Source organism: Schistocerca cancellata, chromosome 6 (genome assembly GCF_023864275.1).
Source record: "Schistocerca cancellata isolate TAMUIC-IGC-003103 chromosome 6, iqSchCanc2.1, whole genome shotgun sequence".
NCBI lineage: Eukaryota > Metazoa > Arthropoda > Insecta > Orthoptera > Acrididae > Schistocerca > Schistocerca cancellata.
In genome coordinates this window covers 502,039,804-502,062,024 of record NC_064631.1, presented here as the reverse complement: position 1 = coordinate 502,062,024, position 22,221 = coordinate 502,039,804, and the positions used below count along the sequence as shown (strand labels likewise).

At 40.6% G+C, this 22,221-nt stretch overlaps 1 protein-coding gene across 1 annotated transcript in view; it reads right to left on the bottom strand.

Annotated features, from left to right (window-relative positions):
• LOC126190835 (receptor-type tyrosine-protein phosphatase kappa) overlaps window positions 1-22,221 on the bottom strand; it is a 707,747-nt gene that overhangs the window by 158,308 nt on the left and 527,218 nt on the right. Inside the window, exon 7 of the mRNA XM_049931411.1 lies at window positions 11,647-11,782. Coding sequence (XP_049787368.1) covers window positions 11,647-11,782 — 136 coding nt within the window. The remainder of the gene's footprint in view (window positions 1-11,646; window positions 11,783-22,221) is intronic.

The window sequence follows — 22,221 nt, the reverse complement described above, 5'->3', positions numbered from 1 at the left end:
TTGTGTGAGGATTTAGAGAAGGAACTGCAGTGCGCTCTTCCTCTGTGAAACAGCTTTGGAAAAAGTTGTTTAGTATTTCAGCTTTACGCGTGTCATCCTCTGTTCCAATGCCATCATCATCCCGGAGTGTCTGGATATGCTGTTTCGAGCCACTTACTGATTTAACATAAGACCAGAACTTCCTAGGATTTTCTGTTAAGTCGGCACATAGAAATTTACTTTCGAATTCACTGAATGCTTCACGCATAGCCCTCCTTACGCTGACTTTGACATCGTTTAGCTTCTGTTTGTCTGAGAGGTTTTAGCTGCATTTAAAGTTGCAGTGAAGCTCTCTTTGCTTTCGCAGTAGTTTCCTAACTTTGTTGTTGAACCACAGTGGGTTTTTCCAGTCCCTCACAGTTTTACTCGGCACGTACCTGTCTAAAACGCATTTTACGATTGCCTTGAACTTTTTCCATAAACACTCAACATTGTCAGTGTTGGAACAGAAATTTTCATTTTGATCTGTTAGGTAGTCTGAAATCTGCCTTCTATTACTCTTGCTAAACAGATAAACCTTCCTCCCTTTTTTTAATATTCCTATTTACTTCCATATTCAGGGATGCTGCAACAGCCTTATGATCACTGATTCCCTGTTCTGCACTTACAGAGTCAAAAAGTTTGGGTCTGTTTGTTACCAGTAGGTCCAAGATGTTATCTCCACGAGTCGGTTCTCTGTTTAACTGCTCGAGGTAATTTTCGGATAGTACACTCAGTATAATGTCACTCGATGCTCTGTCCCTACCACCCACCCTAAAACATCTGAGTGCCCCAGTCTATATCTGGTAAATTGAAATCTCCACCTAAGACTATAACATGCTGAGAAAATTTATGTAAAATGTATTCCAGATTTTCTCTCAGTTGTTCTGCCACTAATGCTGCTGAGTTGGGAGGTTGGTAAAAGGAGCCAATTATTAACCGAGCTCGGTTGTTGAGTGTAACCTCCACCCATAATAATTCACAGGAACTATCCACTTCTACTTCACTACAGGATAAACTACTACTAACAGCGACAAACACGCCACCACCGGTTGCATGCAATCTATCCTTTCTAAACACCATCTTGACCTTTGTAAAAATTTCGGCAGAATTTGTCTCTGGCTTCAGCCAGCTTTCTGTACCTACAATGATTTCAGCTTCAGTGATTTCTATCAGCGCTTGAAGTTCTGGTACTTTACCAATGCAGCGTAGACAGTTTACAATTACAATATCGATTGCTGCTTGGTCCTCACATGTCCTGACTTTGCCCCGCACCCTTTGAGGCTGTTGCCCTTTCTGTACTTGCCCGAGGCCATCTAACCTAAAAAAACCACTCAGTGCACGCCACACAACCCCTGCTACCTGTGTAGCCGCCTGCTGTGTGTAGTGGACTCCTGACCTATCCAGCGGAATCCGAAACCCCACCACCCTATGGCGCAAGTCAAGGAATCTGCAGCCCACACGGTCGCAGAACCGTCTCAGCCTCTGATTCAGACCCTCCACTCGGCTCTGTACCAAAGATCCGCGGTCAGTCCTGTCAAGGATGCTGCAGATGGTGAGCTCTGCTCTCATCCTGCTAGCAAGACTGGCAGTCTTCACCAAATCAGATAGCCGCTGGAAGCTAGAGACGATTTCCTCCAATCCATAGCAAAACACATCATTGGTGCTGACATGAGCAACCACCTGCAGATGGGTGCACCCTGTACTCTTCATGGCATCCGGAAGGACCCTTTCCACATCTGGAATGACTCCCCCCAGTATGCACACGGAGTGCACATTGGTTTTCTTCCCCTCTCTTGCTGCCATATCCTTAAGGGGCCCCATTACGTGCCTGACGTTGCAGCTCCCAACTACCAGTAAGCCCACCCTCTGCAACCGCCCGGATCTTGCAGACTGAGGGGCAACGTCTGGAACAGGACAAGCAGCCATGTCCAGCCGAAAATCAGTATCAGCTGGAGACAGAGCCTGAAACCAGTTTGTCAGACAAACTGGAGAGGCCTTCCTCGGGGGATGCATGGGACGCGCTGGCCGTGCCCGACAAACCCTCATCCGGACCCCCACAGTGATGCCCACGGGCAACAGCCTCAAGCTGTGTGACTGAAGCCAACACTGCCTGAAGCTGGGAGCAAAGGGATGCCAACTCAGCCTGCATCTGAACACAGCATTCGCAGTCCCTATCCATGCTAAAAACTGTTGTGCAAAGAATGTCTGAACTAATCTACAGAGAGCACAAACAATTCGACGCAGAATTTAAATAGTTATTAAAATACAAGATTGCCTAGTAACTGCAGTAATGCTCCTACTTGCGCACTGCACACACTGCTTGGTGGCAGAAGGTGACTATGCAATTTTATACTATTCAGGTACTAAAACGCGATGCTACAACTCTCAAATACTATAATACTCCCAAAATTTATGAATTAAACAATGCAAGTACCCAAAAACACGCAAAGAAATTAAGAATTAAACTATTAAACAAATAAGTGAGCTACGAGTATACGACTTGCTGCTGGCAGCTGCTTATCCAACGGTAGCCATAGTGAGCTCATATCAGGACAACTGTACAGTCACCAGGAAGTGCACAAATAGGAGTGTTCCTTGGTGGAATAACAAATTGGAAACACAAAGGAAACAGGTGCAGAGACTGTTTAATATTGCGAGACGTAAAGGACAATGGGCTAAATATCGTGAGGCCCTTGTCAGTTACAATCTTACAATAAGACGAGCAAAGGAGGCATCATGGAAGGCATTCTGTGAGGAAGTGGAAGGCACGGCTGCACAAGTCAGACTTCACAAGATTCTCACTAGAGTACCAACTAATCCAGGAGTTACGCTGAGGAAGGAGGATGGGGAATATACAAAGACAGCGCTTGAGACACTGGAATTGCTCCTCAAAACTCACTTTCCTCAATATGCTCTGCCAGATAACACAGACCATTATGTGACCCCAGAGAGACAACAGTTCTCAGGCACTCGAAGAGAGGACTGGGAATCGGCCAAGGAGTGTATGAACTTCAACAAAATCCAGTGGGTGGTGGGAACATTCCAACCGTTCAAGTCACCTGGCCCAGATGGAATTTTTCCAGCTCTCCTGCAACAGTCAGGAGGAAAGCTTATAAGAGTCCTATGCAGGCTATTCAGGGTTAGCTTAGCAGTAGGAATCATTCCCAATGTTTGGAGGGCAGTGAAGGTTGTCTTCATTTAAAGCCAGGGAGAATTGATCATACCTAGGCCAAGGATATGAGACCAATCAGTCTGTCCTCCTCCATTCTCAAAACATTGGAAAAACTGGTTAATGTATATGTTCGGGAGAGGAGGCTAAGTAGGGTCCCTCTACACCTGAACCAACATGCATACCAACCATGTAAATCATGTGAGACAGCTCTCCATCAACTCACTGGGAAGGTGGAAAAAGCACTTCACTTCCAAGAAATTGCCCTCTGCATCTTCCTGAATATCAAGGGGGCTTTAGTAACACGACCTTTGATTCCATGGTAAGGGCAGCAGAGGTGCATGACCTGAGGACCACTATATGTAGGTGGACCACAGCCATGCTTAGTGGAAGGAAGGTAGAGGCTACCATGATGAATGAAAAGATGGTAATTAAGACCACTAGAGGCTGCCCACAAGGAGGAGTTTTGTCTCCTCTATTAAGGAATCTAGTGGTGAGTGAACTCATTGAGGAACTAAATTCCAGACAATGCTTCTGCCAAGGATACGCAGATGACCTTGTCATAGTAATACTTGGCAAATTCACTGACACAGTCAGGAATATGGCATAAGGAGGGTTGGACATTGTGCAAAAATGGTGCATTAAACAGGATCTGAAAGTTAATCCTAAGAAGACTGTTGTGGTGCCATTTATGAAGAGACATATTCAGTATGCAAGTTGGAATCTAAAGCTCTTCGATGACACTCTACCTGTGAAGGGGACAGTGAAATATCTAGAGGTAACTTCGGATGAGAAGCTAACTTGGACTCCTCATATTAAGAGTATCTGCTCCAAGGCAAAAAGCACTTTAGTGAGTACTATGAGGGCTTGTGGCAAAAACTGGGGCCTAAGCCCCAGGGTTATGTGCTGGATATACACCACAGTGGTTAGACCTAGGATTTCCTATGGGGCCATAGTGTTGTGGAAGGAGGTAGAACAGCGGATTGCTGCTAAAGAGACTGCTAAAGTGCAGAGATTGGCCTGTTTAGACATAACGGGCGGAATTAGCAGCACACCAACCGCTGGAATGGAAGCCATGCTGGATATGACTCCACTTCACTTTTGGGTTAAGATGGAGGCAGCAGCTGGGGCATACAGACTTAACAAATCTGGGTCTCATTTGGATATCCAGAATCACACACTAACGTAGTGAGTGAGGTAAATATCGGTATGGCTGGGGAAATGCCCGCCGACTATATAATATCTCCCAACTGCTTCGATAAGCCTTACAACATAATAATTGGAAGCAGGGAGCAGTGGGAGAAAACAGTTCAACACCGTACGGGGGACATCGTTTGGTTCACCGATGGGTCAAAAACAGATCAAGGCATTGGGCAGGGCTGTACGGGGTTCAGCCAAGACTGGAGAGCATCATCTCTCTAGGGAAACTGGCCTCTGTATTCCAAGTTGAAATTACTGCAATCAGGGCATGTGTGGAGGAGAATATGAGTAGGTGCTACAATGACCGTAGCATCTACATCTATTCAGACAGCCAGGCAGCCCTGAAATCATTGGCAGCTCCTGCAACAAGATCTAAGATTGTTGCAGATTGCCACAGGGCTCTGGTGGAGCTAGGGGGAAGCAACAGGGTGTACCTAGTGTGGGTCCCTGGTCACTCAGGGTTCTGTGGCAATGAACAAGTCGATAGATTGGCTAGGATGGGGGCAACAACTCCATTTAGTGGACCGAAACCTGTCTTGACAATCACCAAGGCTATGATCAAATTAGAACTACGGAACTGGCTTAGGAAACAGCATGCAGGATATTGGACCGAGATCCATAAACAAAAACATCGTAAGGTAATGATGCCCAAGCCATGTTTTAAAAGAAGCTCTGTAATCCTGGGATTGTACAGGAAAGAGATCAAACTCATGACTGGACTGATGACCGGCCATGGGAACTTCAAAAAACACCTACACACAATGGGTATAATGGAAGATGACCCTAAAGGTAGGATCTGTGATGAGGATGAAGAAACTGCATCACCCCTAATCTCTGAATGCATGGCATTGGAGAGTAAAAGATACAGAATCTTCGGGACAACTAGACCTGAAGAAATTATGTCTAACAAAAAACTGGTAGAGGGACTCCTTGCACTATTTAAGGGCACTACTTGTCTTTAATAGATATACAGGGAGCAATATCGCACAATAAACCTAGTTTCGGTGCGGGCAGTGGCGGGTCAGACCTGTTTTAGCTCTCCTGTTAAAATCAATCAATCAATCATATTTCAGGTAGGTAGAGTAAATTTAAATTTGTCTAACTCATCAGATCTGTGCAATTAGTCTGTTTACACAGAACTGCGTACAAGCCAAATTTTAAAATTTTTGTTTTTTGATGTTTAGTAGTTTAATGAATAAATTCCATTTAAATAATTATTACTTACCATGCGCGAAAAGTGACTAACCTTACACAGAACTATCAGTTCTAGAGTATGGTGTGATGGAGGCTGTAGTTTTTGTCCATTGGGGCGACCATAGTGGCATGGGAATTGGGAAAATAAATGAGTCTTTTTCAGGACTTTTGTAGGATATGCAGTACAAATAAGAATATAGTTTGGTAGAGAGAAGTGTAAAGAGAGGTGGGAAGTGGCACCAGCTACAAGAAGGAATAGGCATACAACTACTTCTGACTGCTTTTGGTGAACTTGAAAAATAAGTTTGACCTGTTGTTTGAGTTAGAATCAAATGAGTCTCAAACGGATTGTAGGTGTAGACAAAGCACATCAAACTTGGGGCATGAAATGAAAAAGTAATGATGCAGAAAAACCAGTGAAGAGAAAGTAAGTTTTGTTGTTTGGTAGTTCTAATGCTAGAGGTGTTGCCCAAGTATTGCAGGGAGAACTGGGATCAGAATATGAGGTAGTCATATTTTTTAAATTTAGTGCTGGTCTGAATCAGCTGATAAAGGATTTATTATCACTTTGTAAAGACTTCATCAAAGAAGACACTGAGTTATAGTTGGTTGGCCAGGCAATAGTACTGACAGAGATCCTGAGTGCACTATAGAGTGCGACAAGGTTAAAAGTGTGTCCGCATCATATGTCATACATACCAGTGTCGAGTTTGCATCTGTTCTGAGATGCTGTGACCAACCTAATTTGAACTCCAACAACTTGACATAAAATTTAAATAAGATTTTTCTTGCTTCTTGTACCATAACTCAAGTATGTATCATGATATATTGTGTATTTACATATGTTGTGACCATGAAAAACATATTATGTACTAAGACATAAGTTACAATAAATATTTGTGCTTTATTAAATTTTAGCAGTAGTGAACTCCTCCACATAACTGTTTACTCTGAATTTCAGTGTACATAAATGCAAATAAATGTACATTTTTAAGAATTTTTGGAGATTATGAGTGTTTTGCATAATGTATTTTGCAGTAAACTGACACCTGTGATTTAGTTATTGTGGCACATGGGATGGGAAAGAACACCAGGTGAACTCACTGTATGCCTGGGGACTCTTCCAGCATGTTAGACACTATTACGGCAGCCGCTAGGGTAACAGGTTGCAACCAACTGCAGATTCTAGTGAATGTTGCGACAAATGGTGCCTGTCCTCTAGACTCTGAAGTCATACTCAGATTATTCCAGCAATTGGCAGAGAAGGTTGAGAAAAACAGTACTGCTCATGAAGTTGCAATGAAGTTCACAATTTGCAGCACTGACCCCAGGACTGATCGTGGTCCCTGGTTATGAATTGGTGGGGAAAAAAAAACAACTTTGAAGGTTCTGTAACTAGCTATGCTATGACTTCTTGGACTTGTGTCATTGGGTTGAGAAATGTAGGGTTGCCCTAAATGGAAGTGCCAGAGTTTGAAGTGCTCCTAAAAAGCAGCAGAGCACACAATACTAGACACATAAACCTATAAAGTTGGTTAAAATATAAAACTGATAACAGTGAGACTTGGAGCAAAACTTTAAGCATATACTGAAAGGGTAGGCTAACAGTAAATGGACAAAGTATATTTGTCACAGTACACAAGAAACTCAAATCCACCGAGATTGAAACAGAAAGCACATGCGAGATTCTTGGGGTAAGACTTGGTATCAATGCTGAGCATAAACTTATAACTGGATCCTTCTCTCGCTCACCTCCAAATGTAATAAAAATAACAGAGGAAACTTAAATTGACAAGCACACAAATCCCCAATCGTACTAAAATCATTGGCAGAGATTTTTAATTATCCAACAACCAACTAGGAAAATTGGTAAGTGGTGGGTGTGACGAGGTGTCCTGCAGAACATTACCACATGTCTTCTCTGAGAATTACCTACATTTTGATCAGGAGTCCACTCATGATAAACATATATTAGATCTCTTAGCAACAAACAGACCTGACCTCTTTGAGAATGTCCACATCAAAACTGGTATCAGTGACCATACGCTTGTAGCAACACTGGTTAATAAACTACAAAAGGCAACTAAAACAAGTAGAAAGATTTATATGCTCAGTAAATGAGATAAAGAAGCAGCAGTGTCACATCTCAATGAGGAACTTGCACTTTTAGCTCTGGACAGAACCATATACAGGAACTCTAATTCAAGTTTAAAAGAATAGTTGATCATACACTGGATAAATATGTACGAAGAACAGTTCGTGATGGGGCGGACCCTGCATTATGTACAGTGAGTGTACAGAAACTTCTAAGGAAACAGAGACTAAGCATAATAGACATAAAATAAACCACAGGGCTGTGGAAAGGGAACTGCTGAATGAAATGCATCTGGATGTCAAGAAGGCAATGTGTGGAAGCTTCAATGGCTACTGTAGCAGAACACTATCAAAAACTCTTTCACGAAACTCAGAGAAATTCTGGTCATATGTAAAGGCTGTTACTAGTACAGAAGTTTGTCTGTGGGCACCCATGGGTGAGATAGGAACTAAAGTTGACGCTAGCAAATCAAAAGCAGAAATGTTGAATTCTATCTTCAAATATTCCTTTACAATAGAAAATCCAAGGGTATTGCCCCACTTTAATTCAGTACTACAGCAAAGATGTGCGATACAAATATTAGTGTCTGTGGTGCCAAGAAAAAGCTGAAATCACTAAGAATTTGAAGCCATTTTGACTATTTTTCGACCGTGGCTGCCTCAAGAAATATGTAAAGGTTTAGTGACTGGCAGCGGTAACTTAAAAAAATCTTTACATATGAAATCACTAAACTGAATCCCTATTGGACTCCACACCAAATTTGCAGCTGAGTTAGCTCCTCTGTTAATCACAATTAACTACAGATAGCCCAAACAAAAAACCATGCCCAGTAGTTAGAAGAAAGCACAGGTCACACCCATCTACAAGAAGGAAAGGAGAAGTGATCCATGAAAGTACTTGTCAATATCTTTGACATCAATTTGTCATCGAATCTTGAAGCATATTCTGAGTTCAAACATAAAGAACCATCTTTGTATGAATGACCTCCATGTCAATGAAAATGGAACATTAATCATGTGAAACCCAATTTGTGATTTTCTCACATGAGCTCTTCAAAGCCACAGATGAAGACAGTTAGAAAGATGTGGTACTTCTTGAGTTCTGAAAGTATTTGACTCAGTACCACACCTACACTTATCATCAAAAATATGATTGTATGGGAGATTGGGGAGGGGGGTGGGGTGGAGTATGAAGTGAAATTGGTCACAGATTGAGGATTTTTTGGTAGAGAGGATGCAGCCTGTTATCTTCGATGGAGAGTCATCAACAGAGGCAGAAGAAATTTTGGACATATTCCATGGAAATACCTTGAGACCCTTGCTGTTCATGTTGTGCATTGTTTTATATTAGTGACCTTGCAGAAAATATTAATACTAACCTGAGATTTTTCGCAGATGCTGCTTTTATCTATAATTAAGTACTTTCACAAAAGAACTGTAGAAATGTTCAGTCAGACCTTGACTTGCTTTCAAAGTGGTGCACAGATTGGCAATTGATTTAAATGTTCAGAAATGTAAAGTTGTGCGTTTCACATAATGAAAAAACATAGTACTCTATTACTGCTATGATTACAGCAATAGCAAGTCACAATTGCAGTTGATGAACTCATATAAATACCTGTGTGTGTAACACTTTGTAGGGATATAGAAAGGAACAATACATACACTCAGTCACAGGTAAAGCTGGTGGCAGGCTTTGGTTAATAGACAGAATACTAGGAAAACAAAACCAATCTACAAAGGAGACTGGGAGACTGCTTACTAATCACTCATTTGACCCACCCCCGTTCAAGTATGTAGGATCCATACCAAATAGTACTAATGAGGAGTACTGAAGGTAAACAGAGAAGGGCAGCACGAATTGTCAAAAGTTAGTTTGACCAATGGGAGAGTGTCACAACGATGCCGAAGAAACAGAACTGGCAGACACATGAAGACAGATGCTAACTATCCTGAGGAATCTTTGTTACAAAGTTTGAATAACACGTTGTAACTGATGAATATAGGAATATACCAAAAATCCCGATTTACCACTCCAATGGGGATCATGAGGACAAGATCAGATTCAAGCACAGAGGCAATTAAATAATCATTATTCTCTTATGTGAATGGAATGAGAAGAGGCCCTAATAATTGTTACAATTGGAAGTACCACGCGATACACTTTTCACAGGGTTTTCAGAGTATGGAGGTAGACTTAGATGTACAACTTGTCTGTCAGAAGAGTTAGTTTGCAGTTGTAACCACTGTCATATAATCATACCCAATTTTTAAGACATACAGATTAAGAATTTATTCCATCCCATTCTAGGTAGGCAGTACAGCAATCATTTTGAATTATTTCAGATTGAAAAACAGCATGAATTACAAAGTTATCGGAAATAACTTTGCAACACAGAATGTTTTTCAATCTGAAATACATGGAGCTTATTTAATTAATGAACAGTGAAATGTGTTCCAAAGTTAGGAAAAAAATCCAGTATGTAAATGCTATCACACATTGTGAGACCATAGCTGTATAACTATTTTTTGATAATTTTATCTTTGAATTTACACATATATTTGGTACTGTACTTAAGCATGTGTAATAATGTGAATTACAACTTATTCACCTCACCACATGATAAGGGTCAAGGAGGCATACTGAAATGCATAACATAGTTTCTTAATAGTGAATCTAATTTTCAAGGAACTCTAATCATTGCAGAATGTAATTTTCTCCTGTCACCAGTAGACTTTATTGCCCATAATTAAATTTTTTATGTATTACAATTTAAACAATTCTGTATTTATAACTTTATATACAACAAAATAAATAAATAAAACTGGAAGCGCAGACACAACAGCAGAGAACAAAGCCAAGTTTCTGAAAATTTACACTGTTGCAGTGCTAAAAATTGATGTGTATATTATATTTTGAAATCAAAATTATTATTCTAAGTGGCACAGGTAGAAAAAAGAAAGAAGAAAGAGCAGCTCTCACTAAACAAAATGCATGACAATGAGAAAAGTACTTTGTGGTCTATAACAGAGAAGTAGGCAACAGTCAAGATTCCAAAGCAAGAGATTAATACTTAAAATTATTATACAGCATTATCTTCTCCAATGTTAATTTGTAATGACAAGTTACTGGAAATGAAAAAAGAAATAAGGAAGGGCAAGGAAATGAAAATGAATAATTGGGAGTATAAGTAGAACACCAAACAGATTAAAAATTATAAGGAGATAAGAAAAATAAAGGCTTAATGTCCTGCTGGCAACGAGTTCACTGAAAATGATGTGTAAGTGTGGGTTACACATTAAAGGGGAATGAAATAGCCAACACCCTTTTCAAAGAACCCACCCAAGATTTTAATTTGGTGATTTATAGAAATCATGAACTTAACTGCTGAAGTAGGCTTTTAATCTCCCTCCTACTGAATAGGAGTCCTTTACCTTAAATATAGCAATACCTCACTCTATATGAAACTGGACATGCAGAGGAATGGAAAATGGTAAACGTATACTGAAAATAGCTAATGAAATGAGAAAGAAGATATAAATTTTAATAGACTATTGGACATACGTAATTGAACATAAGGAGTACCAGGAGTATCAAAATAACTCCAAAAGAGGAAAGAGAAAGAGCTGAGAGAAATATGCAATGGGGAAAGTAAGCAGTCAGTTTTGAATGATGAGGAGGGAGATACAAGCCAAGACTAGTTACTGCAACTTATGCTTGGAACTGTTTATTTTGCACAATCAAAACTAACTCCTCTGTTTTTATTTTTAAACAAGAGTATCTGTTTTTCATGTTCACAAAGAAGAAGTGGTTTTGCACTTTTCTTCCCCATTCAACATGGCTAAAAATTAACAGTGAAAAACTTTTTAGTATACGATAATAGCAATTATGGGAAACTACAAAGTAGCAGTTCTCATCATCATGGAAATGGCAAAAAATCAACTAAAAGTTAGAAGTTGTGTCTTACCAAAGTTTCTATGAGACCTTTCCTGGATTGCCTGAGTTTCTTAAAGTAGCCAAACACATCAAAACAGTCTTCTTCTTCAGCAAGTTCCATGTTTGAATCTACTGCCAGATAAACACCAGACCGTCCTCCTCCATCACTGTTCACGCATAAAATCATAAAATATGTATTAGCAGAATAAAATTATTACAGATTTACTGAGAACTTTTGAAAGTATTTACAGCTTTTTTTAACATATCTCTAATTAAATATAGAAGACACTGAAAAAATGACCATAACCTAGTAGCATTTCCCTCAGGGTTGTAGCTGCATAACTGAGGCCGAGTATCATGAGCATATATGTTAATAGACAAGTAATGGAAGAAATCTCCCCCCCCCCTTCCACCCCTCTTGACACACACACACACACACACACACACACACACACACACACACACACACACACACACACCTGCATGACTATATTGCCACGTGTCTCTCTTGATCATGTTATATTTTTAAAAAAATAAAAGAATTACAGCTGTAATGGATCTTATAACGATGATACATATTGTGTCAGCCAATTACATCATACTGGCACTGTGGCTCGACTGGCGCAAGACTACACTAGCTCAAAATTATATTTTCATGTAAGTTGTCAATGTATTTAATGTGTGTACATAGCACTCAAGGTGTATTTTACCGGTGACACAGTTCAATTGTTCCACTGCTGCTTGCAACAGAATGCAAGAATAATGAATTGCTCTGATACAGACTCATGTTTAGAACTCTGGTCTATTATTTGGATGACAAAGGACATGTTGGAGTTATGGATATCTTAAAATAAGTACTCCATTTAATACATGTGACCATTGTGATGAGAACTGTTCACAAATTTGTTGCAGTTAGAAAATTCCTATACTTCAATATATACATGTTTAATGTGTTAGTTAATATGAGTGATATGGTAATGGTTTGGTGAGATGATGGACGTGTACAATAGAGCCTGCAATCTTTGGCATATTATTTCAATTAAAACTTGTGAAAAAAGAACATATCTAATAGTGTTAACAATAAGGTGGGCAAAGCATTGACATTCATTTGAACTCATCATGAGCTACAGAGGAAGGAAGGGGGTGTGGGAGATATGGCGTGTGTGTGTGTGTGTGTGTGTGTGGGGCGGGGGTTACACACACACACACACACACACACACACACACACACACACACACACACAGAGAGAGAGAGAGAGAGAGAGAGAGAGAGAGAGAGGGGTAAAAAGTGTATATAGATTTCTCATAAAAAATTCCAGTTTTAATATAATATTCTTGTAATAATATATTAAAATGGCAACAGTGACAGGACTACAGTAAGTTGTAAAAATGTTCTTTTTATCACTGTATGCTTTGTTTTTCCATTTCATGCACCGGAAATATTGGGTGGAGGATTGCCAGAGATGAAAACTTTGTTGGTGAAGATTCTACCACTTAAGGAAATACATATGTTACTTTTCAGTATGAGATATCTTGGTTGAACCAAGTTAAGTATTGAAAACCATTCAGAATTCAGCTCATAGTGTAGGCAATTTCATTGTTTTTGTAACAAGAGAATTTTTTTTGAGGAATTTGTGCATCACATAAGCATCATGGCTATGCGATGCTAGTTTTTTAAAGTTATTTTAAAGCTTTATTCTCAAAGTAACAGGCAGATACACTTGTGTTACAATAAGTCAATTACCATTTTGTTAGCTGAGTAGTGATTTTATGAATTTTGTTGGAGTTTCGGTTGATTAAGACAGGAAAACAAATGGCAATGGGAGTAACTAACAAGAGCAATGTTCAGAAAGCAATGTTCAATGTTGGGCCTACTACTACATGCACTTTAAAGAAAAATCCACTAATGAAGCAGAGAATGGAAATGCTTTCTGGGATGATGTCCGCTATGTTTAATCAGATAACGGTTGCATCAGTAACGCAGGAAGTTATGCCAGCAAAGCAGGAAGCATCCTAAACACTGACAAAGGAGCTTTCAGAAAACCATGCTAGTTTGGTGAAGGAAATTTCTAAAAACCAAGCCACTTTGCTGAAGGTGATTTTTGAAACCAAAACTGCACTGCGGAAGGAAATAAATTAAGATAAGCTCAGGTGGGGTGAAGCAATGAGAATGGTGACTGATGAGGTAGGTGAAATAAAACAACCTCAGGTGTCACTGTCTGAAACTGTTTGACAGTTATCAAAGAGTAACAAGTTCATAGATCAAGAGAAAAAAATTAAGGAGTAATTCGAGTTGCAGGGAGAACAATTTGCAACCAAATTTGTGAAATGGACTTCTGGCAAGGATGAACAAATTGCAGTGGAAATTCATAGCAAAAATTCGTGGCACAATTAATCACATATCTAACAAATATGTGGTTCAGCTACTACAGTACAGAATGAGCTGCATGATATTAAAGAACAATTAGGGAAAGATGTCTCACAGTGCTAGGACACCATTAAGGAGTGAGCAGATTTGGTTAGTTAGGAATTAGCTGAGGTAGTGTCACGTACAACACTCAATCAATGGTGCCTGAACCTGAAATGATAACTGGAATCTAACCATACACAGTCTGAACACTATGAGCCAGCTGTTCAACTGTTGCAAAAATGGCAATATGCTGTGGGTGCTGTGCGAAACTACCCATCAATGCCTAGGAAAGAAAATTTAATTAAGCACAGGTAGTTCTACACTATTTCTTTGATGTGTCTCCTCATGTTTGTGGAATGACATCCAGAAAATAGTGTTTATCAGTGGATACAGTCATGGTGAATCTGCACTCTGGGCTACACAGGTGAGAGAATACTGTTGTACTTCAATAAATTTGATAGATCATTTCTGACCATTTATTAAACAAATGGGAACAAGAATACTTTAGGAAGGAATTATTCAATCCAGAACCATTTAACTTTTAGAAGGGAAGTATGAGACATTACTTTGAGAAGTATGTTAATAACACACAATATTAGGATGACATGAAGTCTCATCACGATATTCTGAGAATCCTCAAGGTGAAACTGCCTTTCATGATTAGAGAAAAGTTGATCTCTGTATCTGAAACAAATTTACAGGAATTAATGGTTGGGTGGCTGGTCGATCAACTGGGGGTAAGGGGCTAAACAGCAAGGCCAGCATCAGCTCTCAAGCAAGGGTTCAAGGTAGTGGCATCTACCAGGAATGTTCATCTGATGAGAAAATCACATAAGTGTAGTAAAACCAAGCCATTGAAGGAAATACTGGTGCCAGAGCTAAAAAATGATTTATAAAGAAGTAAAAATATACAAATAGGATTGGCAAGTAAGTTAGAGCAGGTAAATGGTCTCCCAGGGCTTGGTTGTGCTAAGAGAAACCCCTCCAACATCCGACCCCAACCAATGTAATTAAGGCCTAAGACATCTACAAACTGAAGAAGCCTTCTAGTCAAGACATTCAGAACATTAAAAGGGAGAAAGCTAAAATTGTAATGGACATCATTTGGACAGTCAATAATTAAAAAGAAGAGAGTAATAGTTAAGACCACATGTGGGTGCCCCCCCGGGCTCTGTATGCAAAAGAGTAAGTCCTCCCACAGCCATCTTACCCCTGAGCCATCATAAGCTGACAGTTAAAGAGGAGGACAGCACCCACTTATCAAGAGAGTGATACTCCAGCAACAGGAAACAGGGTGAGGCAGAAAAAGACGAAAACCACTGAAAAACAACAGCAGGCAAAGGTAGGAGGGTCAAGGGACTTCACGACCTAGTATGTGGTGGGAGACCCCCCCCACCACGCCAATCGACTCACCCGCCTTGAAGGTAGTTTGAAGCATTACATCTGAGAATATAAACCATGGGCACAGTCCACCAGGATATGAGTGACTGTCGGTAAGGGCTCATGACTACAATGTGGGTGTGGCTCCTGACATAAAACAGAACTTTGCTTCAGTCTAATATGACCAATGTGGATGTGAGATACATGGTGGATTCTTTCTGGGAAGAATGGAAGGAGCTGCGACATGCAGCAGTAGTTTCCTTGATAGTGCAGAGTGAACAAGAGGATGCCGTAGCCCAATAAATTCCGTTATATCGCTGAATGAGCAGAGGCCTTAGTTCACCGACAAATCCACACCTGGGATGATCAAAGCGAACAGGGGGGTGGGTAATTGCTTCTCTCGCCAGTCAGTCAGCCTGTTTGGCTAGACCCAAAGAAAGACAGCCACGCTGGCAGTATAAGATCAGAAAGAACCTCATGAATAGCAGATATCACGGGGTCATAAGAGTAATATTGATCAGTGGTGTGGTGACTGCTCCTGAGACCCCATGTATTAAAAGGAAGTCAAGGGAGGCCCTTTTAATAAAAATGAAGGGCTATGTTAATGGCCATCAGCTCTGCCATAAAAACATGTTCCTGACAATGAATGGTGTTCTTAACTGATGGGAGGTGTAAAAACATAACCTGTTCTGTTCACGGTTTTAGAGGTGTAAGTGTAAAAGACTGCAGCACCCTGATAATTCCAAGAACTGAAAGAAATAGATACTGAAAAGTCATGGGGGAGACAGAGATTGTAGTTCTTTTAAACAGATAGATCCTAATTTGGGGCCTGTACACAAACTCGGGCTGGGGCTGGGGGGGGGTGAGTTATGAGAAAATACAGCAGAGTCCCACTAATCTGAACTCTGGTAATGTTAGTCTAAGTATGGAAAACTGTGTGGTTAACTGCTGTACACACACTCACTATTTTAATTTACACAGTATAGTAAACATGTATTAGAAAAAGTGGCAAGACAAAATTAGGTTTAAACAATGCATAACAATGAAAGAAAAGCTGTCAAACTTAATAAAATACAGTGGACATTTTATCCCTACTTTTTAGATGACAGAAACTCAGTCATTGTTTTTTTGGCATCATGAAGACCGTCTGTTATATGACGCATACTTGTGCCATCATCTCCTAAACATCAAATCAGCAGGTGTAGCAGTGGGCTGTTGCTCCAAATAATGCAGCATGAGGTCAAGGGCTTCTGCTATGCCACTGTGTGGCACCAACTCTCCTTTGTCGCTTTCAGGCTCATTGCCTCTTCCGTCATAGCAGTCCACTTCTTCTTGGTCTCGAGTCACAGCAGCAACTAAATCAGCATCACTAAGGTTCTCCACAGATGCCCCATCTGCTGCCATCCACTCATCTATGTCCCCTTCACTAGCTTTCTTCACATCCAGGGTTGTCTGTATCATTTGTAGTAGATTTTCCTCTTCATTTTCAACTAAGTTGTCCTTAAATTCAAAAGTTGTCCACAGTTTTCTCCATGATTTTCTCAGAGTATTTTCTGAAATATTCTGCCATACCTCAGTAGCCCAATAAGCAACATCCTTCACACTGGTCTTTTTTATTTTGTCCAGTAAAGGAATGCTGCCATCTTGGATCAGCATTCTTAAAAGTTGTTTTCTGTAAATCAGTTTTAATGTTTGCAGTACGCCCTGGTCCATCGGCTGTAAAAGTTGTGTAACATTCGGCGGCAAAAACTTCGGCGCAATTTCTCCATCACATAATTCCTCAGTGCTGGTGTGAGATGGCGTGTTATCAATCAAAAGGATTTTCACCATAAACCAAAGGAAAAGAGCTTCATCCACTTTATCGTACTGAGACTGTTTCAAAGTCTGCCGAATTTTGAGTGTTTTTCCCAAAGACGTCGCACAGGACTGTTCAAGCTTCACTTGGTTCTTCTTCCAAACACAAATGGTTGCTTTAGCAACACCCAGTTCTGTTGCCAGCTTAGATACATTTTCACCATTGTATATCCACTTCAAACATTCAGTTTTTCTTTGAGAGTTAACATTGTATGTTTCCGTTTACTCATGATGAAAATACTTACACCACTATGCCTGAACAAACACAATACAACTGTTATGAACACTAGTGATCAATAACTAACATAACCAAGTGCTTTGCGAGCCAACTGGCAGTGCACTGACCTCAGACACTACAAAGGTATCAACAATGCACAACAACAAGGGCAGGGAGTGAGAGTGAGCCATTGTTTCCACACTTGTTACCATGATGTACACACTTATCTGCGTGGTATACTTCATTCTAGAAACTCGGCACCGTAATTCCAGCTAATCCGAAGAAATCGGTAATCTGAACAAGGTCCGGTTCCAATTAGTTCAGATTAATGGGACTCTACTGTACATGGATTACATTCTAAGGAGGGTAGGTGAAGGTCCTGGCAAAGGGCTACAAGCTAATCTCACCTGAGGGCGGGGTGGGGCGGTGGGTGGGGGGGAGGGGGGCTGCCAAGTGTCAATGCCCCTTGAAGGCAAAAAGAACAGGATATGCTGAATGATCAGAAAATTGTCAAATTATATAGGTGAGCAAGAATTGGCACCATCAGAACTGAAGAGGGAAGATCCTTGTTTTGGCAAGGAGACTGTCTACAAGATTAGTCCGGAAGGTGCCATTAGCCTTAGATAAAAAAAAAAACCTCTCAGATTGCTGGTTCAAACCTAACCAGGTGGTCGGTTGTGGACTGCCCTCCCAAAAATCACACTGATGGGGGACAAAAGGCCCCAAAATTAAAGAACCCAGTATAATCAGTGGGCAACCATCCTTTCAAACAGTTTGCAGAGGACATTGGTGAGGCCAGTAGCCAGGTAACTGTTGAGAATTAAAAATTTCATTATGTAAAACTTCCTGACACATTAAAACTGTATGCCAGACTGAGACTTGAACTCAGGAACTTTGCCTTTCACAGGCAAATGCTCTACTGATTGAGCTACCGAAGCATGATTCATGACCCATCCTCACAGCTTTACTTCTACTAATACCCAATACCTCATCTCCTACCTTCCAAACTTCACAGAAGCTCTCCTGCAAACCTTTCTTCCAGGAGTGCTATTTCTGCAAGTTTTGCAGGAGAGCTTCTGTGAAGTTTGGAAGGTAGGAGATCAGGTACTGGCGGGAGTAAAGTTGTGAGGACAGGTCTTGATTTGTGATTGGGTAGCTCAGTCGGTAGAGCACTTGCCCACGAAAGGCAAAGGACCCGAGTTCGAGTCTTGGTCCGGCACACAGTTTTAACTGCCAGGAAGTTTCATATCAGCACACGCTCCACTGCATAGTGAAAATTTCATTCTCGATTCATTATATAATTTGGTATGCTGAGGGGTGAAGCAGAGAAGGATGTCTTCAGTATGTCAAGAAGACAGTACACAGTCAGCAGTCACATAAGAAGAGGACACCAATGTCATCGCATAGTTGGTATTAACGTGTTCAGCAAGAGCTGATGAACAGCTCTCCTAGGATTCCTTCTCACTGCAATTAATTAGATGGTGAGCCTCAGCAAAAAGTCACTCACAAGAGATAAGGGTGTTCTGAGGACGTCACTTGAAACATTGCAGGCTCTTCAGTGACCCTGAACGGCTATTGCAATGTCTTTGGTGCGCCATAACACCAGCCAGGATTGGATGAGACATTTAGAAAGGGGAATAACAGTTTCAGTAGCATGAATAATCGCCTCTTGCACAGCCTTCTTGGCACAGTCTGACAGAGATGGGGTGAATGTAACAGCAAAGACATACATTTGCCATTTGCCCTTCAAAGCACACAACGTGGTAGTAGTCCATCTGGTGGTGACAAAGTGACAAGATCACTGGAAAATGGGCACTGTCACAAGTATCGTCAAGTACTGAACAATGTAGTGAAACCACAAGATTGGAGGAAGAGATCGTAGATAGACAGCTGAAAAGGTGCCATGGGCAGCACTGAAGTGGACACGAGTATCATCATTGAGGAGATAGATCATGCTTAGTAAGATGCTGGTCAAGTAGTAGGCCCCTACCACATGAAGTGGTACTATCCCAGAAGTGTGGTACACACTGAAGACATCAAGTAGGAGAAAAAGGGGGAATGGGGTAAGTTGTTGAATTAAGCTGGTCACTCAGAGTAAGTATGTGGCCTGATTAGAGGTAAGTAAATGTTGCAAATGGTGATCGCTGTGGTCATTTTCATCTGCACTGCTTTTGCTTCCAACGTCATATGAAGTGGAAGCCACTCCCTAATGACATGTACAAACCAATGTACCAATGTACAAATCCCTCTAGATATCCTCTCAGAGCCAGCTCTGTTTTAACAGAATGAACAATAACTATGGAGCATTCAGAAATGGTCATTGCTGAAGTGAATTTCTTGTAGAGCAATGGAAATTGCAAAGGAGGAGACAAAAGGCATTGCAGTTCCACCATGTAAGAAGTGAATTTCTTGTAGAGCAATGGAAATTGCAAAGGAGGAGACAAAAGGCATTGCAGTTCCACCATGTAAGAATAATATTCATCACAGTTCCACTGAATGATCACATTACAGGTATCCAAGTTAGGCAAGAACAGGCCAGGAGATTGGTCACACACTAGGTTCACTGCCTGTCACCAATGGGGATGGAATCAAATCAATGAGCATTGGTTCAAAACCCAGTGAGGTAAGGGGATCTGGAATGTCCTGCGTCACTGGAGTAGCTCTGTCCAGATTCTCCTCTTCCACCACCACACCACCACCACCATCTCTGGTAGCCGAGATTCTGGGATAGTCCTCCATTCGGATCTCCAGGAGGGACTGTCAAGGGGGAGGTGACAGAAAAAGATTGAATAACCAACAAAAAGATAACATTCTAAGCATCAGCTTATGGAATGTCAGAAACTTGAACATGACAGGGAAGCTAGAAAATCTGAAAAGGGAAATGCAAAGGCTCAGTCTAGATATAGTAGGGGTCAGTGAAGTGAAATGGAAAGAAGACATGGACTTCTGGTCAGATGAGTATAGGGTTACACAAACAGCAGCAGAATATGGTGTAACGGGAGTAGGATTTGTTATGAATAGGAAGGTAGGGCAGAGGGTGTGTCACTGTGAACAGTTCAGTGATAGGGTTGTTCTATCAGAATTGACAGCAAACCAACACCAACAATGATAGTTCAGCTTTATATGCCAATGTTGCAAGCTGAAGATGAAGAGATAGAGAAAGTATATGAGGATATTGACAGGGTAATACAGTACAAAAAGGTAGATGAAAATCTAATAGTCATGGGGGACTAGAATGCAGTTGTAAGTGAAGGAGTAGAAGAAACAGTTACAGGACAATATGGGCTTGGGACAAGGAATGAACAAGGAGAAAGACTATTGAGTTCTGTAAATTTTTCAGCTAGTAAGAGTGAATACTCTATTCAAGAACCACAAGAGGAGGAGGTATACTTGGAAAAGGTGAGGTGATAAGGGAAGATTTTGCTTACATTACATCACGGTCAGACAGATTCCAAAATCATGTAATGGATTGTAAGGTGTACCCAGGAGCATATATAGACTCAGATCACAATTTGGTGGCAATGAAGAGTAGGTTGAAGTTTAAGAGATTAGTCAGGAAGAATCAATATACAAAGAAGTGAGATACAAAAGAAACTGGAATCATGAGATACACTTGAAGTTCCCTAAGTATATAGATACAGCAGTAAGGGACCTCTCTAAAAAAGGGAATCACAGAAGTTGGAAAGAAAAACATAAGTACAAAGGAGGTAATCGTGAAGAAACCATAGGTAACAGAAGAAATATTTCAGTTGATCAATGAAAGAAAGAAGTACGAAAACGTTAAGCGAAATTCAGGAATACAGAAATACAAGCCACTAAGGAATGAAGTATATAGGACGTGCAAAGGTTAAATGCAGATGAGAGAGCAGATAGGTGGAAAGAGTACATTGAAGGCCTCTATGAGGGGGGAGATGAAGAAGAAGCAGGAGTTGACATGGAAGAGACAGGGAATCCAGTATTAGAATCGGAATTTAAGAGACCTTTGGAAGACTTATCATCAAAGAAGGCAGAAGGTATAGATAATATTCCATCAGAATTTCTAAAATCATTGGGGAAGTGGCAAAAAAGTTACTATTCTTGTATATTTGTAGACTTTTGGAAAAATATCATACACACAATTCCAAAGACTGCAAGAGCTGACAAGTGTGAGAATTATCACACAATTAGCGTAACAGCTCATCCGTCCAAGTTGCTGACAAGAACAATCTACAGAAGAATGGAAAAGAAAATTGAGGATGTGTAAGATGACGATCAGTTTGGCTTTAAGAAAGGTAAAGGCACCAGTGAGGCAATTCTGACGTTGTGGCTGATAATGCAGGCAAGACTAAAGAAATATCAAGACACATTCATAGGATCTGTCAACCTGGAAAAAGCGTTCAATAATGTGAAATGGTGCAAGATGTTCGAAACTCTGAGAAAAATAGGAGTAAGGTATATGGAGAGACAGGTCTCACACAAGTAGTCATTTGCCCCTACTGTTCAATCTGTACACTGAATCAGCAATGATGGAAATAAAAGACAGGTTCAGGAGTGGGATTAAAATTCAAAGCAAAAGGATTTCAATGACATGATTTGCTGAAGAGATTGCTATCCTCAGTAAAAGCGAAGAAGAATTACACAATCTGCTGAATGGAATGAACAGTGTAATGGGTACAGAATATGTGTTGAGAGTAAATTGAAAAACGATGAAAGTAGCAGAAATGAGAACAGTGAGAAACTTAACATCAGATTTACGGGCTCAAAGT